The following is a 22,512-nucleotide window of genomic DNA, read 5'->3' as shown; positions in this document are numbered from 1 at the left end:
CGGTAGACAGCGGTAAAAGGTGAATGAATGAATGAATGAATGAATGAATGAATGAAAAGTTTCTTTAGGCTGCTTTATAAAAAAATACCACCAGAGGGCAACAAGAGATCAGTTTTTCTTTTTCTTTTTCTTTTTTTTTTTTGAAGGAAAAAATGGAAGTCAATATCATTTATCATGTCAATTTCATTATACAAAAGACAGATGAATTTTGACATTATGCCGGCCCCTTGTTACACTCAAGATCTTAATCTCATGTTATATTCATGTGGTTCATAAATACCTGTGATGGTTAATGAAACTATAAATGATTTAGTTGTTATTCTCCTAGCAGAGAGAGAACACACATCTGAGCACTCCAGACACTAACCTGAGCTTCTGGGGCAGACCAGAGACTTTGTGGCACATGCTCTGCCAGGTGAAGCACCGGAGAGCCAGAACAGCACCCATGTTTTAAGTCCCATCAAACAACAGAACTGGAGGCAAAATATGAGTCTCATCAAGTTGATATCAGCTGTTGAATTTGAAGTTGTCTCCAGGGTCTTGTTGTTAGCATGTTACACCAAAGACAGATTTAATTAAAAATGCCTTCATCTCACTATCAAAAGCCGCACAGAGCTCACTTTGTTGGAGCATCTTAGTGTATATAAGTTGCAGTAACGTGTGCACATCTTGCCTCGTGCACAATGTTGGCCACGTGGAGGAGCTGCTGTGATGCTGTGCAGTCGGTGTCAAAGCTCCTGTGTGGAGTTCATAGTCTGATCTCTGTCACTGGAGTGGGTCCTATCTGGAGCAGACCAGATAGGACAACAATGAATTAAACCTGACTTAGCTGAGAACACGCTGGGAAAGAAGCTGCTGGGCATTTTTCACCAACACATGACAGACTTTGTTTGATGTTGCCGTAGAAACAGCTTCACTAAGAGCAGATGTTTTTGTTTAAGTAGAGTGAAAGGTCGCTTTGTGCTGCCATGTTTACTGTGGATAAAAGTGCCTTATTAAAGGTTTCACTTTGTTTTTTTGAATTTTAATGGCAGTGACTGTCCACTTGTATTTCTTATTGCCACTTGTACATTCAGTTGAACAGGATGTGTAAATTAATCCACTAATCCCTTTGCTGTCATTTAATTATAGTGAGGACAACAGGTCATTGCATGTACTTTGCAATGTTGAATTGCCTTTGTTCGCTTTTAGAGCAAGATAATGGTGGGTTTGTTTATTGATATTGTCAGTGTAGTATTTTAGAAAGTAAATTGTAATACTGTTTCAAACAGTCGTACATGAAATGCATGATCTATGTAACGTGAAGAAAAAAAAAAAATCCAACTAAAATTTACACCAAATCTGCAATCCTTCAGATTTAACTTTTTATTATTTTTAACCAAAGCCACCAAGGAGGTTTGTTTTTTCTATAAGGGATTCAAACAATATGTGAGAAATCGAGCTGCTCCCAAAAAACTGCAGTGCAATCAAATGCAAATTGGCTTTGGGTAAATACAGGGGGAAATAATCTGAGGGAAAGACAGGCTTTGTTGTACAGTATCTTTACATGCGCAGACACACACTGCTCATCCGAGCAGTCTGACTGGAAAAGCAAACTAATAAAAGAGACAACTGTTTGTTACAGGTAGGCTGTATATTTTCCACTGCGTTACCACCTCCTGATCAAACAGGATGTAATCTGATGGGAATAAAAAAAAAAGCCTTGTGGTTTGAAAGGGGCAGATGAAGGGGCTAATTTAATTTAACGTTGAACATTTCTAACTCATCTCAGATGACACACAATTAATTCACCTGTGATTCCAAATGACCTCCTGCTGCCCAAGAGCAAAATTTCACTGGATGCAGTTTGCAGGAAAAAACATTTTACATTTCTATTCATAACCAACAGCGAAAACAGTTTAGATAATGAAGTGGATTGGTGTGCTTGAATCCTGATGACTTATGGATATGCTCAAACATAGACTTATTGATTTGTTTTACCCCCTTGTGTTTCGGCCGTCATGTTAAGGGCTGAACTTGTTTGTAAGAAGCCAGCTGCTCTCCCATGGGAAACATTTTGACGTCCCTCGGGCACATTCAGCCTTTTCCAGGCGCCAATCACGTTGCGCCTTTCACAGAGATGCGCCAAGCAGCCTCAGCACTGATCTCAACTCCAGCTGGACAACTGTGGAGCTGCGCCGCAGACAGACACACACCAGCACAACTGCGACATTATTCCTGCCGCTCGGAGCCGGTGGTGGTGTTTCTGACCGGAGCCCAGCAGCTGCACGCAAACTTTTCTTTGTTTTGTTTCGGTTTTGGGTTTTTTGTTTTGTCTTGTTTTTTTTTTTTCGTTTGGATACACGCTTTTTGTTTTTTTGTTGTTTTTTTTTTCCTCCCTAGAAATTTGCCGAATGCTTTCACTGGGGATCAACATCAGTGGAATCCGACAAATAAATGGGACAACAAAAATCGCGAGAACTTGAATCGCTCCAGCTGTGTGCGCGGTTCAGTTTTGCCAACTTTGTGTACTAACCCATCCGATCAGCCGCACACAGCAGCAGAGGAGGAGGCTGGATGTGGCAGGAGACGGGTCACTGAGCTGCAGCGAGCCGGGTCCGACTTTTACCCCCCCCCCCCTGCCCCAGTCCACAACTACCCAATGTCACCGGACAGGATGATGATCATTGGACTTCTGCTCAGTGTCTTCTCCCATAGTAAGAAACACGTTTCTCATTTCTTGCAGCCTTTGGTGTTCTAGATGAAGAATACATCGCCTACCGCTGAGACATCAGGCATCTTTCAGTCTGTTAAATCTCGCAGTGTGTGGCTCAGATTATATTTCCCCCTTTTTGGGAAAAATAGATTTTCGAACTTGAAAAAGAATACGTGTTTGTCTGTAAGAGATATGCACGTTGACTATGGAGGCGTGGATTATAGCTAAGCCCCCACAACAGATGCACACGAAGAGACTGGATTTCAGTTTCTATTGTTGGTAATAACTTGATCATTTTGTAGATTTACTATATTTAGAAGGCAGGTGGTGTTTCTAGCATGAAAAAAAAAGGGAATGAATGGACTGCAAAGCTAAAGAGACATCTTAATCAAGATGAGGATACTCTTTCTGTTTTGCATGGGATCAGGTTGGAGCGTAACTTTTGAGATGAATAATTACATTAGAGAGAGCCATAAAATCAGTTCCCCATGTGTTAATTATGAAGAAGCATTAGATTTTACATGTGGATGACATCATGGGTTCAGCTTTGGTATAATTCAGCCTTGGATGTGCTCCAAAGAGAGCCATTTATCCTCCAAATATTGATTGGACAGCCTAAGATCATGGAAATATCTCATATGAATTTGTCAACTAAATGGTGTTCTCCTTTATATGGATGCATGTCTGTAAATCATTCAGATTTTACATAAAATGTGTATTAAAATGTGATAGGACAAAGGAAAAAATTGAAAGCAAAAAAAAAAAAAAAACAACAACAAAGAAATAGAAGATGGCGGTAAAATAACAGACCAATTATTAATGTTAGTGCCTCATGAGTCTTTGTCCTGATTCAAATGGACAAATGATGGAGAACATTACTTTCTAAATTCATATTCCTCTGCTTCCACAAGCTCCTTCAAAATGAGCTATAATCATGAAATGCCAATAATAGTGACTGTGGCAGGATAAGAAATGCCCCAGTGAAGCGTGACATTTGTTGATCTGTGGTAATTGATGCTGAACTCTATCTCTTTTTTTTTTTTAAACCATAAATGGTCTTCAATACCGGAGTCAAAGCAGAGCGTCTTCTTCATCATCTGAAAGTGAATTGTCTACAGGTCATGTATCCATATCCAGGAAAACAAAACTCCTGTGCTCTTACTGCAGGGATACATACGAGCACTGTAAATGTCAGGGTTATTTCTGTGGTGCAGGAGTGTGCTTCACCGCATCCAGGAATACTCAGCCGGTGACAGGTGAGGCTGTCCATAAGACCTAAGTATCATAAAAAGATGACTACTTTCATGTGAGACTCAAACCTTTCAGGCAGCCGGTATATCATCCAGCGTTCCAGATCCACCTGACAGGCACTTAGGAGAAATCACACCAGGAAAAGCAGTTATTTTCAAGCACTATTTAATTGAGATCTGAGTCATTACAAATGCAGATTAGATGTCTGGTGTGATGTTGAATTCAGCAATTATGCCTGATTGTAAAAGGAATTTATTGTTTATTGACATTATTAAAGAAAAGTGAATTCTGTGTGTATTTCTTTTAACTTTAATGTACTTTGAATTAATCATTACAAAGCTGCTTTTATTTATTTATTTATTTTAATGCAGCCGTTTTAGCACAGCAACCCAATCAGACCAACCCAATCAAGTGTCAGTCTGAAAGACATCCTCTGTCTTTGTCTATTCATGATATATCCATAGCTCCTCTGTAGTGTATTTGTTTATGCAACGTTATTTGTTCCCTTGTAATATAATTTACCCCCCATGACAGTGATGGAAACAGCTGAGGTGGGAACTTCAAATGTGGACAACAGCCGTTTCTGAAATGTCTGCCTTGACTGATGTCCCCACTAAGCTCAGGGCTAAAATTCACCAGAGTCATCATTAATGTGTCAGGAAAATTTTTCTCGTGAACACACACAGTCCCATATCTGTCTCAGGATTTCACATGGCAGATTGTGTAAGAAAACACAAGGAAGATGCTGTATTTTGAAACAATTTTCATAATTTATAAACTGGTATATATCAATGGACTGATTTGAACTAAAACCTTCCATGAGTTTTTTATTAACTGCTATGGCTTTTGTTGTCTCTCTGGGTAATGAATGTGTCTATTCGCTACCTTTGCCCAGCTAAATTAATGGAAAGTTGGATATTGAATGACACTAAACGTGACTTTGACCTTTGCTGTAAGGTCTGTGTGGATTATTAAATCCTAGTACAGACTGCAACTGGTGACTGAGTGTTGCTATTTTGGTACTTCATTTACTGGACGTAATTGAGCCATAATACTGTTGTCATTAATTTATTAGAGCTTCATTTCCAGGCTGCGTAAAGGTACACAAGTCTGTGGTGGACTAATAATATGCTTGAGGTGTCTCTGTTTAGGGTTTAACTGTCTAATATACACACTGAGGGCTGCACCTTGTGCACACAGCTTTATCCAACTCTTGGCCTTTTTATCTTTCCCACTGTGCCATAGAATTTCCTTTTTCCCTTTTTTTTCTGCTGAGCCATTGTCTTTATGTACTCTGTGCTTGTAATTCAGTTTCGTTTAGGACGACAGCACACAGAGATTAAACTGGCAACATGCCCATTGGACATTACATAGATAAAAAACCATAAAATACGCTTCCTGAAAATGCAATTATTTCACACATTAGATTTTTTTTTTAGGTATAAGACATAATTTTAATCAAAATGCACCCGTCAACAACTTAAACATAAAAAGGCAGGTGTCTGAATCACACCTGCTCGTCTACCGAGCTCACCATTCAGCTCATTGCTTAAAAACAGAAAATTTATTGAATGTTAATTTGAATCATTTATGTGTCACTGCCTGTTATATTCAATTTGCTAGTGTGTGCTCTGCATCTTGATTGTCACTTTTACATGCTTGATGGCGCCAACAAAACCCCACAGCCCAATGGAAGCTGTTAATATCTGTATTGCTTTCTGTCCAGGAAATTCATTTAGGACTGCACCAGGCAGCAGAAGAAAGAAGCCTAATACTGACACAGCTCCAGACACCCTGACTGGCTGATTTGGCACCTCATGTCTGTATGCTTTTTACCTGTAGCACAGACGAGGGATGTGGTCTGCACAATCCAGTGGCACATCTCATTAAATGGAATCGTACTCGCGCACTAAATACAGCGAATAAGTGTTGATTCAGATCATGAAATAAGGATTCCAAGCACTCTATTGAACTGTCACCTTTGGATGCTGTGACTCTCACCACACGCTGGCAGAACACATTAATTATCCCCAACAGCCACAATCAAGTCATTTTATTACTTTTTCTGTTTTTAGATGCAGTTATTGGCTATCTCTCATTATTTTCGAAAAATCTTCCATGTTTTAACGGTCTGTGTTATGTGGTGAAAATGCTCCTTTCTTGTCGGGGGGGCTGCTCCCATCTTTACTCTATACCACAGTAATTGTTGTGGTCGCACTTCAAGTTGCTTATTTCTCACTGCAAGTGAGCATTTTGTTGAAGGTTGCATAGCACTGCAAATATTTCCAGGATGGTGTTGCCTGTGTGGGGTGTGCGCATGAAAACTGATTAAAGCAAGCGCAATTGTGCTGCACTTTTCATTGCTCCAGCTACACAGAGATTCAGTCTTGTTGGCTCGCATAAACTGGAGCGCAAACAACAGTGCCATTTGCCCACGCAGATAACAAGAGAGAGGCAGTTTTATCAAATTAGGGATAAGGGAAATATGAAACTTTTTAGGTATAAAACTTTTTTATGAAGAACTTAGCAAAACCTATGCCTTGGCCAGCGTTGTGTGATTAGATGAACTTGTGGCTTTTGTGAGGACAGGGTAATGTCAGGGAGGTAAAAAAAGAAATCAAGATTTCTGAAATGGGCTTTGCACAGAAGTTTCACTTTTATTCTCCTCGTTATTGATTGGGACTTTGTGTGTTCCTCACTTAGACTTGACACATGATGGCTACTATCAATGTGGTCTAGATGTAGCAGGTGAAGAAAGCTGCTGGGGCATTCAGACGAAAGATGTGAAGAGACCTATACAGTATCGAATTATTTTCAACAATTTGAAAAAAATTGGAGGCTGGGAGTTTAAAGGGAGTAATGAAATCTAGTCGGTGTGGCGTCAATTGAGGACAAAAGAGGTGCAGGGATGAAAGCAGAAAAGGATTTGATGACCCATATATGTGGAAGGATAAAGTAAATTGTATGTCTTATGCCAAATGTAGGTAAATATGTTTGTTTGATAAGGGTAATCATGATATACTGTCTTACAAACGGACAAATATGATATTGCCTGATACCTGAGGTATGATTAATAGCTGCTGTGTAAATTTCTGTTCACATAAAAATAAGGCACTTCAAAATGTAATCTCCTTTGAATACCTTCTATAAGTAAACTCACTGGCAGTCGAGACAGAGTGAAAAACATTTCTATAATAGAAACACCTTATTCCATTTCTTTAAAGGAACTGCTCTACAGCTATTACCCAGACCAATGGCTGCAATCTTCCCTACAACAGCAAGAATTTGTGTAAAGCATGCATGTGTTTTTGTTTTTTGTTTTTTTTTTTCTTTTGAAGGGGGGTTATGCTAACACAAAGTTTAAAGCTGAATAGCTGATTGTTGAAGAGTGCAGAATCTAGAGTTCAGTGGGAATGGCTGTGTCTTCAATCGGCACTCCCGTGGAGACACCTCTGTCCAGTGCTGCAGAGACACAACAGGTCAACAGATAGGCAGCTTGCTCAAGTGTGTGGCAGAGATGCTCAGCAAAAGTCAGGAACCGAAATGCCTTTGCAATTACTCAGACAGGGATCCACGATGAACACTAATGGCGCAAGATGGTGCATTTTAATCCAGCTTTTCTGCGTGAAAATAAAGGCGCTTTCATTCTTGGAATGACATGGGGTCAGCCATTTGGATATATTTGTTTTGTGTATTTTTAGGCTTGGACCCAATCTAGTAGTTATTACTGTTTACAGAGACAAGCCTTTCATTAGCCATCTGCTCTGTCCAAGTTTTAATAAATATATATATCTTAAATTTAGTAGCTTAAATCAAAATTAAAGTAAGGATTTTGGCAGGAAGCTCATTATTACTTTTGACTTTAAAATGTGCTCCATTGTCCTGCAGCTTACTTGCTCCTTTATGATGGTCCCATGTTTTTCAGTGTGGTCTCTTAAGGCCAATTAGTGTGCTTACTTGCACATTGACATTCAATTAACTACACAGTATTTTTATGCTATTCTTATATTTAATTTCTGAGAACGCATACATGAATACTACTTGGCTTTACACCAACAAGGATGAGATAATATCCAGAATATCTATGTAGGTTATAAAATGGAATCAAACGTGCCTCATGTTGTCACAGCTTTGAAATAATAAGCTACTAATGAACACAACGGGACATTATTGTGAAGTATTACAACATTAGTGTCTTTAAAGTTCAGAAAGGCTGCTGTCATTTCAGCTATAAAAACATTGTTGAATTCAGGGCTGAAGTTAATGATTATCTTCATTACTATTGAACATGCAGCTTATTTTCCTGACAAACTACTTTTTTTTTTTTTTTTTTGTCTACGTGTCAGTAAATAGTGTTAAATCCATATCACAATTTCCCAGAGCCGGTTTAGCATAATTTTGTGTTACATCGTCCAACATGGTTCAACAATTGACCATATGAAAAATGATTTTTTTGAACGTGAACACACAAACGTATACACCATCCAGCCAGAAAGTGCACTAGCTTGCGTACAGATGAGGCAAATGAGTTCATGAATAATAACAATTGGTGGCAGTCGCACACGTTTATCCAGCCTTTACTTGCTCCATCATGCTTCCTAGCTGCCATTTCCTCCTCAAGCCTGAGCCTTCCAAGAAGCCCCTTTCGTCACGATGCCCAAACACATTTCATGTCACACTCTCCGACCATCCTCTTCTCTCAAGTCAAATTACTCCCAAACAATCTGGATGCTCTGCTACCCATCCCAAGTGCTTGAAAGGGCGGAAGAGAAATTTGCCAAACCACTTTGCTCCCCATGAATGACAGTGTGTGGTTTGCCATTTATGGTGTTAACCTTCATCAGCTTTGCCTCACAAATTCTATTAATCACCCGAGTGAGAAATCAATAGAGTGTATTATGGCTCACATATCACAGTAATTCATCTCGCGTTCGCTTCTCGCTCCTTTCCTTTTCTGCTTTAGACACACTCCACCCTCAGACCAACAATTCTACGCAGCCAGACTTTTGCTTTCACAATTTGTTGCATCTCAAACAGCACAATGTTAGCATGGTGCTTCTTTATCATTGTGACTTTAAATAATGTTCAAGTTAGAAAATAATTATGACCTGTCTACCAAGATTTAGCTGCTCTGTATTTTATGTGAATATTTGTTATCTGAGTGTGTGTGTCTGTGTCTGTGTGTGTGTGTGTGTGTACAAAATGCTCCCAGAAACAAAAATTGCTGATAGTATTTCTTTATCAATGGTAAGCCTAAGGGAGTAAACGCTAGAAAGGAATGATGAATAAACCGTTCACTGCCCAAACAGGAGATTACATGGAATCTATTTAAATTGCAGCTCAACATGGTGGAACTTAATAGTTGAATATAATTATCAAGGTATCACAATGTTTACATAGACAAATATATAGGTAATCATCACCTTTACATCCCTTTTGGAGCTGTGACTGTAAATATGACTCATTGCTATGTGTGTTTTCCCACCTCCACCTATGGTGTCACTGCAGTAGCCCTGGAAGGTTACCTGCTGTGGTGATGAAGCGTAGCCTCTGTTTATGATATGTTTCACGCCAAAGTGAGACGTGGACCTCATGTGGTGCCCGAGATTACAAAACATGCAGAAGCAGAATTGGATTGCAGCCGTGCTTTGTGATACCAGTCAGCAGGAGCTTAATCGAAGTGTGTGACCAATGTAACACAATGTTGTTTGTGTGTTTACATATAAACTTGTGTGATATACAGCAAATGCTAATATTCTGAAGAACAAGTAGACGTGAGGATAAAATGTATGGATATTTGTTGACAGGCGTGTGTTAAGTTCAAACCTGAACATGTATTTATAGCTGCACAGAATATTTAATAAGTCTGTCAGCCTTTTCCCTTTGTGCTCTTAAAAAGTAACAGAACATAGCTAATTATTTAGTGAAAGTACATATTGCTTACTCAAGCTTTTTTGTTCCCTAGTCGGGAAATATTGGGTTTAAAGTGTAATTGCCGGGGACAATTATATGTCACATTTTAGAAAATCAGTTTCTTGAGATGCTCCTTCAGAATGCATTTTTATAAAGAAAGCTTTCATCTTTTCATCCTCAGGCTTCATCTGGCCTTCCAGCATTGTGTTTTTCATGGCACAATAATCAGTACTATACAGTGCAATGATGTGTAGTTTTTTTTTTTCTTCCAGTCAATGTAGACACAAAAACTGTCAATCAAATCACTTCTAACTCTTAATGACTACGGACCAGAAAAGCTCTTTTATACTGAACAGTGCTTTCATTTTAGACTAAATGTGGCTGGTGATATGTGCTGCAGTTGTGCTCAATGACCCTTGGATAAATTAACAGGATGAAGCCCTTTTAAAAACATATGTGGTGATTTTATCCTGCAATATCTTCAAGCTGCATATTTTGTAGGTGTTTTAGGTGCAAAGCATCATATAAAAACTATTTCACTCAAACTATCAGACTATGTTTGAGGCAACTTCAGGGGGAAAACATCCTCAGTGGGTATTTCAATTGACTCACTGTCTGAAAGCAAAATTGGAAGCGAAAGTATCAGTTGTTTCTGTGGGAAAACATGAGCCGTGTTGAATAAATTGGTTTTGTCTTTATCATTACATGTGGAGACAGTGTCTGGCTTTGGCAAAAAGCTTGTTCCAAGTGGAAGGGACCCTGCTGCAAATGGTTTTGCCCGCAGCTGTTTGTGTGTCCTTTTACAATAACAACATCAGTGCTATTTTTTCAAGACATCCGTGAGTACGTCTCCGTACTTTAGATACTCGGATACTTGATATGTTACGTTTAAAATGTTCCAGCACCACACTGATGTCCACAGTGATTTTCAGTAGCGTATCATAGTATTATAGATTAATGTGCCTCATGTTCACTACTTTTTAGACCGATGTTAGTTTGTATTTTTATCAGTAATGTAGGTGCACTTTTTCTTTAGGAAGCTATAAATCATCTAACTTCAGTAAAAGTGGAAGTGGAAGGGAGCATTTTGCTACTGTAATTCTGTCTTTTCAGTTGGCTTAAGCATTTTCAGGAAATACAAAAGGCATCCAAGACTTGAGAGTGGGCTGTCAAACAGCATCTTCTTTCATGGAGGAAATGACCAAACTCGCTATTCAAAACATCTGTGTTTAATCATCCTCTAGCCTTTATTTTCTGCCCAACTTATGAATGCCATCCTGTTAGGCAGCTGACTCTCAAGTCTTGGAGGCCCACATTGCTAAAAAGCACTTGAACAGACAAGCAGGGAGAGTTTTCATGTGATATGCGTATAGAGATTATACAACAGAATGCAGGAAAGTTAAAAAAAGATACTGTGAGAAGGATAAGTTACAGCCTGACATCCACCCATTCATCCATCTTATACTTGCTATCAGTGCAGAGGGCTTTTCAGCCAATCCCAGCTGACATTGGGCAAGGGTGGGTACACCATGCACTCACTGGGACTCTATGACAGACCGACAACCATTCATGCTCACATTCGCACCTACGGAGTTTCAGCCTGACAGACAGGTTTAAAACCTGATGCCAAAGATTCACAAAATCTCTTTGGCATTATGATAGCATGCGTTCACTTATCAAGAAGCATTGTCGTGTGTGATATGAGGACAAGGCAGACATACAGTACACGACAGGCAGATGGAACATTCCCAACAACTTCAATGGACTAATATCTCCTGTTAGTAATAATAATAATGTTAGGAAAAAAATACAATCAGAGGCCCCAAAGAAGAAGATGAAATAATTATGGCATAATTAGAACCATAATATAAACCTATGGTGTTGTTAAATTATCTGAGAGACGCCTGTGTTTCAGTGAGGAGCATTGAGGCTTTGCCCACATTGCAAACTTGCACGTTTTCAATTTAACCTTCCTTGTTGGATATTATGGTAACCTGTTGTGCGGTGGAGGATCTGAGTAGCACAATCATCCCACTTTGTTGTTGTAATTACATCCTTATTTGGGAAAGTACTAGAATATGGGATGATATATACACATTATACAGCACCGTATCAGTCGGTATAAATGTTGGCATAGAGGTTTTTGTAAACTGAGAATGCAAATCTCCCCCTCAAGGTGCTGCTCCAGTATCTGCATCTTTGGACTGCCTGGTGGCGGAGCAGGGCTGCATCCAGGAGCAGTCTTGCATGGTCCTCTATCGACTGCTGGAGTACTGTGCAGCTGAGGAGGCAGTGTCGCCCCTCGGCCCAGATGCCCGTCTGGAGTGCCTGGAGGCCCAGAACACCCTGCAGCAGCACCGCCCCCTTCAGGTATGCAAGTGTCAGCGTGGGTCGCGCAGGGAGGAACATTGCCTCAGGGTCTACTGGACCGTGAGATTTGCAGGTGGGTTTAAGAACTGGTGTGTGTGTGTGTGTGTCCATGTGTTAAATTAATGTTGTAACACTTCAATGTGATTGTGTTTTTAAGCATATGATGAGTATGAGGTGTCTCCATATGAAGAACTGGAGTTAAATCTGGTGAGAAACATTGAGATGTCGCGTATGGCCTCCATCATGGCAGGTAGAGTGCTACTCTTACTTCATTACACATATGGTCCTGATTTGCTGCTATACATTACTCAGTTTTCCTCCTTAAAATGCCCTAGCTTCCACTCACACTGTGGATGGCCAAAACCAGTGTCTGAAGGCAGCGCAGGACTGTGGCCTGTATGAGAAGTGTGGCTCCCTGCGGTCAGAATACGTTGTGGCCTGCACCAAGCGGGCAACTGTCTCTGAGAACAACTGTAACCGCCAGAAATGCCATAGGGCCCTTCGGCGCTTCCTGGAGCGTGTGCCAGAGGAGTACAGCTTTGCCCTGCTCTTCTGTCCCTGCTCTGACCATTTGTGTGGGGAACGCCGGAGGAAAACTATCGTCCCATCCTGTTCATATGAGGAGAATGGGAGAGGGGAGGAAAGAGTTGGCAAGCCGAACTGCATCAGCCTGCAGAACTATTGCTCCAGAGATGAGCTCTGTAGGTAAGACAGACACAGGAGGCCACGTGTCCTTAATAAGTGCCTTAGCCTTAGCTCAGGGTGCCACAGAACAGAAGAAATAGAGATGTAACAACACATAGATGTTAGCTATCAGATTAACTGTTGTTAGAAAACTAGAAAATCAACCATGAAGAAAGATTCAGTTCCCAATGATATCAAGGCTCTGCCTAAGATGATAATATTTGCTAAAAATCTACACAACATGAAAAAATTTCAAGTATGCCTTGCAGATTTTCTTGAACCCGAAGCGGCTCATTCACATCGCTTTAATGCTCAAATCCAATGATATGAATTTGAATGGTTTATAATACAAGGGGAGGCAGCAAATTCTCACATATACAAGGCTAATAACACTGAATGCATTTGGCATTCTTGCTTGAAAAACAATGAAGTCCCTGTGAAGTGAGTGTGCTGGTTTACAGTAATCTAAATCTTGAGAGTTTACATGTATATAACCTTAGTATCAGGTAACCGCACATTAAAAAACAAAGCAATGCACCAAATGTGGAGATCACTGCCGATGCAAAATACTAAAATACATTTAATTAGTATGTTGGCCTCTAGGCCTCAGAACAAGGTATATTTTTGCCCATGGTAAATCCAGGATGAGTGGTTGTTCATTAGCCTATTATTTACATTTAATCTGACAACTCGTTGGTTCTTATTTCAAAGTAGCGATGTAATCAGCAAAGCAAGGATTTTTATGTGGTGTGCATCCTCTCTGCATTGATAGCAGCGGGTTGAATGCAGGAGACAATTCTTTAGCCCAACAAAAAAGCCCAGAATGATAATATTTTTCAGACAGAAAAGATGGATGATGCCCTCAGAGCTTTTTGCTTTTAGTGGCCCAGAATTCATGGCCATGCTCCTGCTCATCAGTGTGATAACACCAGCTACTGCGAGGGCAAGTTTAGTCAGTTCTTTCTCTCTTTATTGTTCATAGGACTCACTGACATTAATAACAGTGTGGGCAATCTCTAAATGTTGCTGAAATTATTAACGATCAGAGTAAAAAAAAAGAAAAAAGAAAAAAAATATGTGAATTGGTTAAATCTGGGAAGGTCATGCAAAATCCTTCCTTCTCCTGCATTATTACTACCAGATTTAAAACAAAAAAGCAGCAGCAGAAATTACAGTACATGCAAGGTTTTTCTGCTCCATACACAAAGTTCCCATGTGTGTCTACTTAAGACGCTAAGAACAGCACTGAACCGCTCAGTCTGTGGTTTTAAATACCCAGTATCATAAATTTACTTTGATTATGAATGCATTGTCTGAACCAGTTACAAAAAACGAAATGTTTTAGAAGGCCTGTTCTTTGCTGTAAAGATTAAACATGACCATTTACTTTAAAAACTTTTATTTTAATCCTCTGGAAGTAGTCTGTGGAATTAGCTGTTAATGTCAACACTGGAGATTTATTTTATTCTGTCCTTCAGCGGGGAATTCCATATTAAGTAGAGTAGCTTTTACAAATGACTGTAAAATGACAATGCAAAAATAATGTATATTTGTCTTTTTTTTTTTTACTACTTACCCAAACAGAGATGGGTGGTGTTGTTGGATTAGGACAAAACAGACTAAAAGAGCATGTGGTTATCGAATTTGTTTTGTGCTCTTATACTGTAGTGTGGATGTCTTGTTGTGTTTTAGCTCAACCCCAAATCCCAAAATGAAATTGTCAAAGCATTTTGCAGTGAACTGCTGCCCTGTCCTGACACATGAGGAAAACAACCTTCTGCGTGTGTGTGCATGCATGTGGTGTGTGTGTGTGTGTGTGTGTGTGTGTGTGTGTGTGTGTGTGTGTGTGTGTGTGTGTGTGTGTGTGTGTGTGTGTGTGTGTGTGTGTGTGTGTGTGTGTGTGTGCGTGCGTGCGCGCGCATATTTCAGATCCCGGTTCGCTGATTTCCAACACAACTGCCAGCCGGCCCCCCTGTCTGCCTCTGGCTGTATGCGGGAGAGCAGAGCCATGTGCTTGAAGGCCTACGCTGGACTCATAGGTGAGATGGAAGAGAAGAAATTAAAGCTTCAGAAAAGGCTGGAAAATATATCAGAGGAAAACAGACACTTAAAAATTTGAAGTTTGACGTTCGTCACTCTAATTAATGAAAACTAACTCCTACTCTTGTAATCATGTCAGCATTACTGCAAAAAAAATTTGATTTATAAATTTCATATCCATCCTGATGATATTTCCTTTATCTCCAACGCTGTATAAAAAGTTACTTTACATACCTGAAATTATCAACTGGTCACCCAAGGATCTGCAGGGGAACTAATACCATTGGTAGCCTGCTTCTTATGTTCTACAGTGATGTGTGCTGAAAATTAAAATCATCTGCCTGAGGGAAATATTTCTCCAAAAGTTTTTTTTTTTTTTTTTCCAGGTGCACCATTAACTTGATTTTTATATTACTTCTTCATCCAGGAACTATTATGACTCCCAACTATGTGAGCAACAGCAGCACAGAAGTGTCCCAGTGGTGCACATGCGACGGCAGAGGGAATGAATTGCAGGGCTGTCAGCGTATCCTGCATATGTTCAGCAACAATATATGTCTGCGTGAGTAAAATGTTGTGAAGTTGCTTATCCAATTCAAAATAAAAACAATTACAGGCTCTAACAATGGCGACGTAGCAAAAATCAAATCTTAGAAATAGCTTCTTTAACTTTTTTCACAGCTTTTACCAATAGTCTGCAATGAAATGAGTAAAAAAAACAACAAAAAAAAAACAAAACTTTTAAATAATGTGAATGTCAGTTAACACAGATGTGACCTGAAAAGCCTGATCAGCATTTTTCATCTGATTATTAGATACTTGCCCATGAAGACTGTCCATAAACATGATAATAATATTTATACATTAAATGTCAATCAAAAATCAAAGTATGGAAGAGTTTTCAGTAAAGGAATGAATATTTCATTTTCCTACAAGTCAGTCCAGTAGTTTGAGTGACAGTTTCCAGACTTCAGACACGCAGCTCCATTTGATGTTAAACAACTCAACTACTACAGCAGACATGTTTTCCTTTGTCAAGATACTGACAGCAGAAATGTTGCCTTTTCAGAGTTGAAGCTACACTGATGATGATTGATGGTTCAGATGCAGTTTTAACTGAGAATTTTATACTGTGTATTAATGGAGAATTGAAATGATGTGAGTAATAATTGATTATTGAGAGGATGAACTACTGAACCATTAGGTTTCCTTGGAAAATAAATGAATGGCAAGGGACATTCTCCTTAGTGTGTCACTTGCTGCCAAATGTAAATGTGATTTGCATGTTTTGTGGGGCAACGAATCCTTCCACCAAATCTGATTAACATAATGTGACTTCTTGTTGAATTGTTGCCAGCCCAACAGGGGTGGGAAGAGCACCAAAAGTCAGAGACAAGATATTCTGATTTGATTGAAAAAGGAATCCCCACTGATGTAAATGAATCAGTAGAGGTTAGGTTAACTCAGCACTGTATTGGCTGCAGCCAGCAATACTGTGATATTTTTTGTGATACCAAAATGGAGAACAAGCAGAGCTTAAATCTAAAAATTCCCAAATTTCCATTCCTCCATACTGCAGATAAAGTAAAACTGTAACGAATCCTTATTCGAAGTAATTTTTTACCACAGCAGTTGATGTGGATATACTTTATTGTCAGGCAGTTTTGTTACATTTCAGGAGAAAAGAAAAAAAAAAAGAGTCTATAATCACAGCAGTGGCTCTGTGATGGTTCTTTAAGCATTTTTTGTCCAACATTGGGCAAGGAGCAACTTGAAAGTTGTGAAAACATTTTTATGAACATCAGCAGAAGTGATTATTTTTTTTGTCAGAGTCAGATCCATTAAGTCCAATAAGCTCTAGAATAACCATGTCAGTAGATCATTTTGATTCGTGTGTGCTGAAGAAGGAGTGGCCATACTCTTCTGGACGTAATGAAACCTATCAATGCACACAGTGTGCAGCCTCCATCTCGTAACGAAAGATCATTTCACCATGCTCTACCTTTGGCTCATTTTGGTTATGTAACTTGCCAAACCTTAGCAGCTATAATGTCACAATCTTAGTCTGCCATTTCAGCATGCTTACTTTGACTGTGTACCACTAAACATAAAGGAGCATAATGGCTGAAGGGGGTTGTCAGTCATTGTGGAGTTTGGCCTACACAAGCAAGTATTGGACAAATTAGTTGAGTTGACCCAGCTCAACATGAAAGTCAGAGTATCAACAACATTATTCTGTTCCTCCTGAGGGGCATATGGATATATCTGTCGAATATAATGGCACTGCACCCAGTGGTTTTGATGATAATACAATCCTTTGAACCATGCAATTTATATGGCTTGAAAGGAACATTCAACATTTCAATTACTCATTATAACATTCAAATATATTTCCCCCAATCATATCTACAGAGACGGTGGAAGTAATTCTTATTAATGTCACTGCTAATATTTTGGTGATGATTCAAAAATGAATAATGATAGGAACCTAATGAAGATGACCCCTGCTGTTTCTGTTTCAGGCAATGCTATCAACTCCATGGGAATCTCTGCACCTCCTCCAGTGGAACACACTCCTGTGCCAGCCTTCCAGCCTTCCCCGCGTGTCTTCCAGGAGAGGGTCCACATCAGTGTTAACACGCTCCCTGAATTCAACAGCGTAAGTGCTCTGTGCCTCTTTTCCACCATATGCTGATGTTAAACACTTGCTACAAGCTGAAGTGAAGAAGTGCTCGACTGTGTATCAGGTGGTAACACCTCAGAATCACACCGGGATTGTAGCAATGAAATCTGTCCAAGTGTTCTCTTTATAACCTGAGATTATTTCTCTGTCTTCACTGCCATACCTCCCATTGTGGCTCAGGATTACCTGTAGGTGTTTGCAGCAATAGGCTCAACGCCTGCTGTTAATAATCATGTATGCACACTCATAAGCTCAATATTCCTCATTTTCACACTTAATCCTTCTCATTCTACATTTCCTTTCCATCCTAACCCACCACACAGCCAGACTGAAGCTCCTCTTGTACAGTACACATCCTCATTGTTACGTAACACTGAAACGGGTTTAGATGTTGCCATTTCTTATATCAGCAGTAAAGGTCTTCTTTCATAACAGAATGTGTCATTTGGTAAACTTTAAACTTAATTTCAGAAAAAGAAAAATAAAAAAAAAAAAAAAAAAAAAAAAAAAAATTCAAACCATAAATCTATTGCTATGGACTGCTAGGCTGCTTTGACCAAACTTCAGAAAATAAAACTTGAGCAAAAGCAACGATCTGAAACAAAAGCTAATTCTCTCTTAAGACAATACGCTCTCTAGCTGTGTTTGAGTGGAGACTTCATCACATTAGGACTGATGATGATCATGAAGTTTCTCTTCTCAAAAGTAATTTGATTTCACATGATGCTGCCAGACATGTGTGTCCTGATGCTCACCAGTGACCTCTGATGCTTATTTTGGTAGACAGATTTGTTTTGAGCCACTTAACTATCGAATAGATTCTAGTTTGATTTAGACTTGGGGTTTCTACCAGTATGGGATTATTGTTTTCTTACACACAATAATGAGTCCAACAGAGATAAAGATTATTCTTACTCTGAGTCAAATTTAAAATCCAAATCACTGGATACGTGGTGTTGGGAGAGTTGTTAATTGGTGGCCACTTCTGTTGCACTGCAGTGTGGATGAACAGTGAATGAATGGCTGCTTTTTATATCTCCACATCTGCCTAAATGCTTGTAAAGAAAAATAAGAAAAGCAGCAACATGCTCTTATACTGACTGTGTTGCCCTCTAACAAGCCTCTTGGTTTGTCTGGTTTCAGAAATGTACAACATTGTGCCAATAATTAATTATTCAGTCACACCCACGCTGATCTGAAATAAGAATAATGATTACAGTTGGCAATCCAGCTTTCTAACAATATCCAGAACTGTACATTATGTCAAAATATGCCACAATACAAGCGCACACTTTACATTATAGACACTGGCAAACTGATCATTTTTTAAACGGCAGCTGTTTACAAGTTTATTTGCCTCTAGGATAACATATTTGTTTTCCATGCAGGCATCTAAAACCTATTCCTGATGGCCTCAGGTTGAGCAGTAATAGAGTAAACACTACAGAATGCTGCTGAGACAAAGGGATTTTTGCTTTTTGCCAATATTTTTGTAACTGAGGCTGGCAGCATCTCATCATCAGTTCTTATCAGCCAGCAAACATTCTCAATACTCTCTGGGGTGTTCCAACACTAAAGTCACGGAGGTCTATTAGAAGAATGAACCAAATTAAACACAAACATTCAAATACACTTATATATAATTTGTTAGGCTATTTTGCCATAGGATTTGTTCGGATGAACTGTTTCTTAGTTGTCCCACAGGCATGTTGTTTAAAAGCAGAGGTTGGTACTTTTCAGCTACAGCTCAGGGATATGACTGTAGCTTTGAATTCTGTGTTTTATTTGGACAGTCTTGTGAAGTTTGCATCCTGAACTCCCCCTCTATGCTTCAGCACTTCTGTTAATTGGAAGAATCACTCTTTCCCTGGTTTTGCAGATGGACAACAGTGAGGGAGAAGAGCAGCAGGAGGAGGAAGAAAGTGAAGAATTCAATGTTATCCCGCCTTATTCTGAGAAGGACTCCAACATTGAATCGGGGGCCAGAGGGAGTCAGCGGGGAGCGGCTAGTCGAGCAGTGCTCGTGTTACCATTACTGCTGCTTCCTACACTCATCCTGGACTGGAAGTGTTGGGGCTACTGAATACTCCATTTCATCCTCCGTTCATATTTTACTCTTGCTACCACTTTCAAATTAATCACCGCACTTAGAATGAACCACAGAGGACATTTGCGAGGAAGAAATGGAATTGCTCCTTCTTAACTTTTCTCTTTCTTTCGTTTTTCAAAGATACTGCCTTTACTTTATTATTCTGTTTCTCCTCTCTTACCACTCCCTCCTCAAGAGTTAAAAGATATCAGTAGTCGTGTCGTATCTGCCACATCTTTGCTTGAGTTCTCTTCTGTGAATGGAAGGCAACAACGTGAGCAGATACATGAGTGCATGGCTGAATTAAGAAGTGCTGTGTGGGCAAATACTCTATCTAGAGCCTACTTCACACTCAAAGTACATCCACTTTTTTAACAAGAAGCACATTGCCCAAGGCCACATCCACTATACATGCTCCCAAAACCCATATCCAGTCTACTCCACTGCAACTGGACCTGCTTGATTTCCATTTCATGACTCATGTCACATCCGTTCCACTGCTGGCCCTTCGGCTCTTCCTTTCCCTCAGTCATACTGTGAGTTGAGTAAAATAATCTACTTTAAAACAAGCTAATAAGAAACTGCACCACACTTGCACTGCATTGAACGACACACAGGATCGTAATTTAAAAAGTGATAAAATGTGAACCAGTGCATTGTAACATTAAGTAAGTAAGAGCTCAACTTTTGGTGCATCTTACTCGGTGCGTCGAAAAGCAGAAAAGCATCAGTCAACCTCCTCTCCTTCCTTTCTTAACATGCCACTTCGTACCATTCCTACTGGGGTGAGTGGCTGAGGATTCAACCACAGGCAAAAGCAATGAGATCAAATTCTATCGTAGAAATGATGAGCAGAGAAAAGCAACATAAGCAATTACAGCACAATTCAAATTGCTCAGCATGCCGAGGAAGTCTCGAGTAAGGCTCAGGGGAGGAAATAGCCAATTTACTGCTGTCATACCCTCTCACTTTTTTTATCCTTAGGAGATGTGTTTTTAGTGCTCCTTCCCCCTCATGTGCTTTAGATGTTGTGAGAGTGAGATGCGGAGATAGGGATGGACACAGGAGGCTGTAAAGCCTGCTGGCTGCTCTGATCGTTGAGCAGCACATTGAGCCATTATCTCTGCCTGAAATATCTTTTGCTGATGTTAATGATTTTTTCTCTTATGGCTCATTTTCTTGTGAAATTACGCAGCTGCAGGGATGTAGGTAAAGAGAAGTATAGTGAAGTTTTTTTAAAAGGGAGAAACTTCTAATTTGAGGATGAGGTCGCAGGAAGCAGCCTGTTTGAGCTCTGCAAGGAAACGTCCTCATATACCTTGATTAATATGAAAAACAGTTGTATGTCCTGCAATATTTACAGTTATGGTGATACAGTCCACTGGCTTTGCTATTGTCAAGGTCTGAGCATTAAAAAAAAAAAAATATCCAAAATGAAAATGATCTGTTTGCTGTACATGTCAAAAGAGCACAACCATACAGGTACATCCAATCCCACACCAGTGTCACAGTTTCAGTGGTATTGTATTTTAATGTGGATGAGATTAGTCAAACATCACTTGAGGAAGCAGTACAGCCCTCCATTTATTTATTCTTTTGGCCCCCACTACTGGACTTGTTTACATGCTGGTTTATTGACACAGAGTGACGTCTTGATGAGGAGAGACAGTTTAAAGGCAGAAACGCACTGGAAGTGTAGGAGAAGTATGCCCTTTCAAATGCAGGTCCATCACCACTTCAAGCTTAGGTTTGATTTTCAGAAGTCACAGCTGAACTAAATTGATGTTATAGGTTAGACTTTCACTGACTCTTGCCCACTTCAGGGCAAAATTACATTGTGCAGCTTTTTTTGACCACCTTCTTGCTGAGAGTCTGTCTGTGGATGCCAAGAAGTGGATGAGGAAAAGCTAACAAACATTTGAAGTGTGCCTGCAAGCTTAGTGGGTATCTCCATCGGAGTTGCATATTTGGACACAATATTTCTAATAAAAAAATAAAAAAAAGGCATGTATCAAAGTATATAAACTCGAGCCAGATGACAGAAGAGACTGATAAATAAACAGTATGCATCACAGCAGTGGTGATGCTGCTTATTCATCTCTCTCTGACTACAGTCAGTTATGACATCCAGTGCGATCTGGCCTTAATGACTGAATAGGAGTTTACATGTATTTTCACATTTCAATGGGCTTGTTTATATTTGTAAACTATGTAAAGTAAACATTTGCATCCAACATGGCTTGTATGTTTCTATGACGAGTTAAGGAAACGAGACGAAAGTTTATTCTCCATCCATAAATTAAATTCTTGAAGAAAAACATAAATATTGCCCAACTTGCTCATTTTTTAGATTGTATCTTGAAAATCCAGTTGAGACTGACTGTGTACAGTATTATGTTTCACACTAACCTTGTTTTAAATACGTATCAAACATGCCAAATACTGCTGACTATAATGTGTAATAATGTGTAATTTTGTGACATAGCAGAAAGTGTGCCTGTTTGTTAAAAGAATAAAAGAAGAATTAAGGAGAAATCTGCTTTACTTTAAATGACCAAGACGTGACTGCTGTGTTTGAACTTCATTTTCCTCATCATGCACGAGTGGTGCTGGACTAATATGGATCAATGCGCCCTGATATGATGGGGAGTGTGGCTTAACACCAATTGCGCAGCAAAATAGTGAATGAAAACTCTTAGCTGATGTTTTAATATATGCTAAAATATACAGCTTCAAGTCTCTAATTTGCTTTAATTAAAAACAATGTGTTAGAAATTGTAAATAACA

The 22,512-nt window shown here is 39.4% G+C and overlaps 1 protein-coding gene across 1 annotated transcript; it reads left to right on the top strand.

Moving 5' to 3' along the window:
• The first annotated feature begins 2,445 nt into the window (after positions 1-2,445).
• On the top strand, positions 2,446-22,216 carry LOC115054298 (GDNF family receptor alpha-4-like). Its single transcript, XM_029519453.1, has 8 exons — positions 2,446-2,696; positions 12,036-12,302; positions 12,387-12,479; positions 12,565-12,934; positions 14,843-14,952; positions 15,381-15,515; positions 17,476-17,612; positions 19,516-22,216. Exons 1-8 carry the CDS (start codon positions 2,642-2,644, stop codon positions 19,717-19,719), a joined length of 1,371 nt encoding a protein of 456 aa, XP_029375313.1. The 5' UTR covers positions 2,446-2,641; the 3' UTR covers positions 19,720-22,216.
• Positions 22,217-22,512: the final 296 nt, after the last annotated feature.

Source organism: Echeneis naucrates, chromosome 14, assembly GCF_900963305.1.
Source record: "Echeneis naucrates chromosome 14, fEcheNa1.1, whole genome shotgun sequence".
NCBI classification, from domain to species: Eukaryota; Metazoa; Chordata; class Actinopteri; order Carangiformes; family Echeneidae; genus Echeneis; species Echeneis naucrates.
The sequence above is the reverse complement of the archived record's forward strand: the minus strand, read 5'-3'. Positions and strand labels throughout refer to the sequence as shown.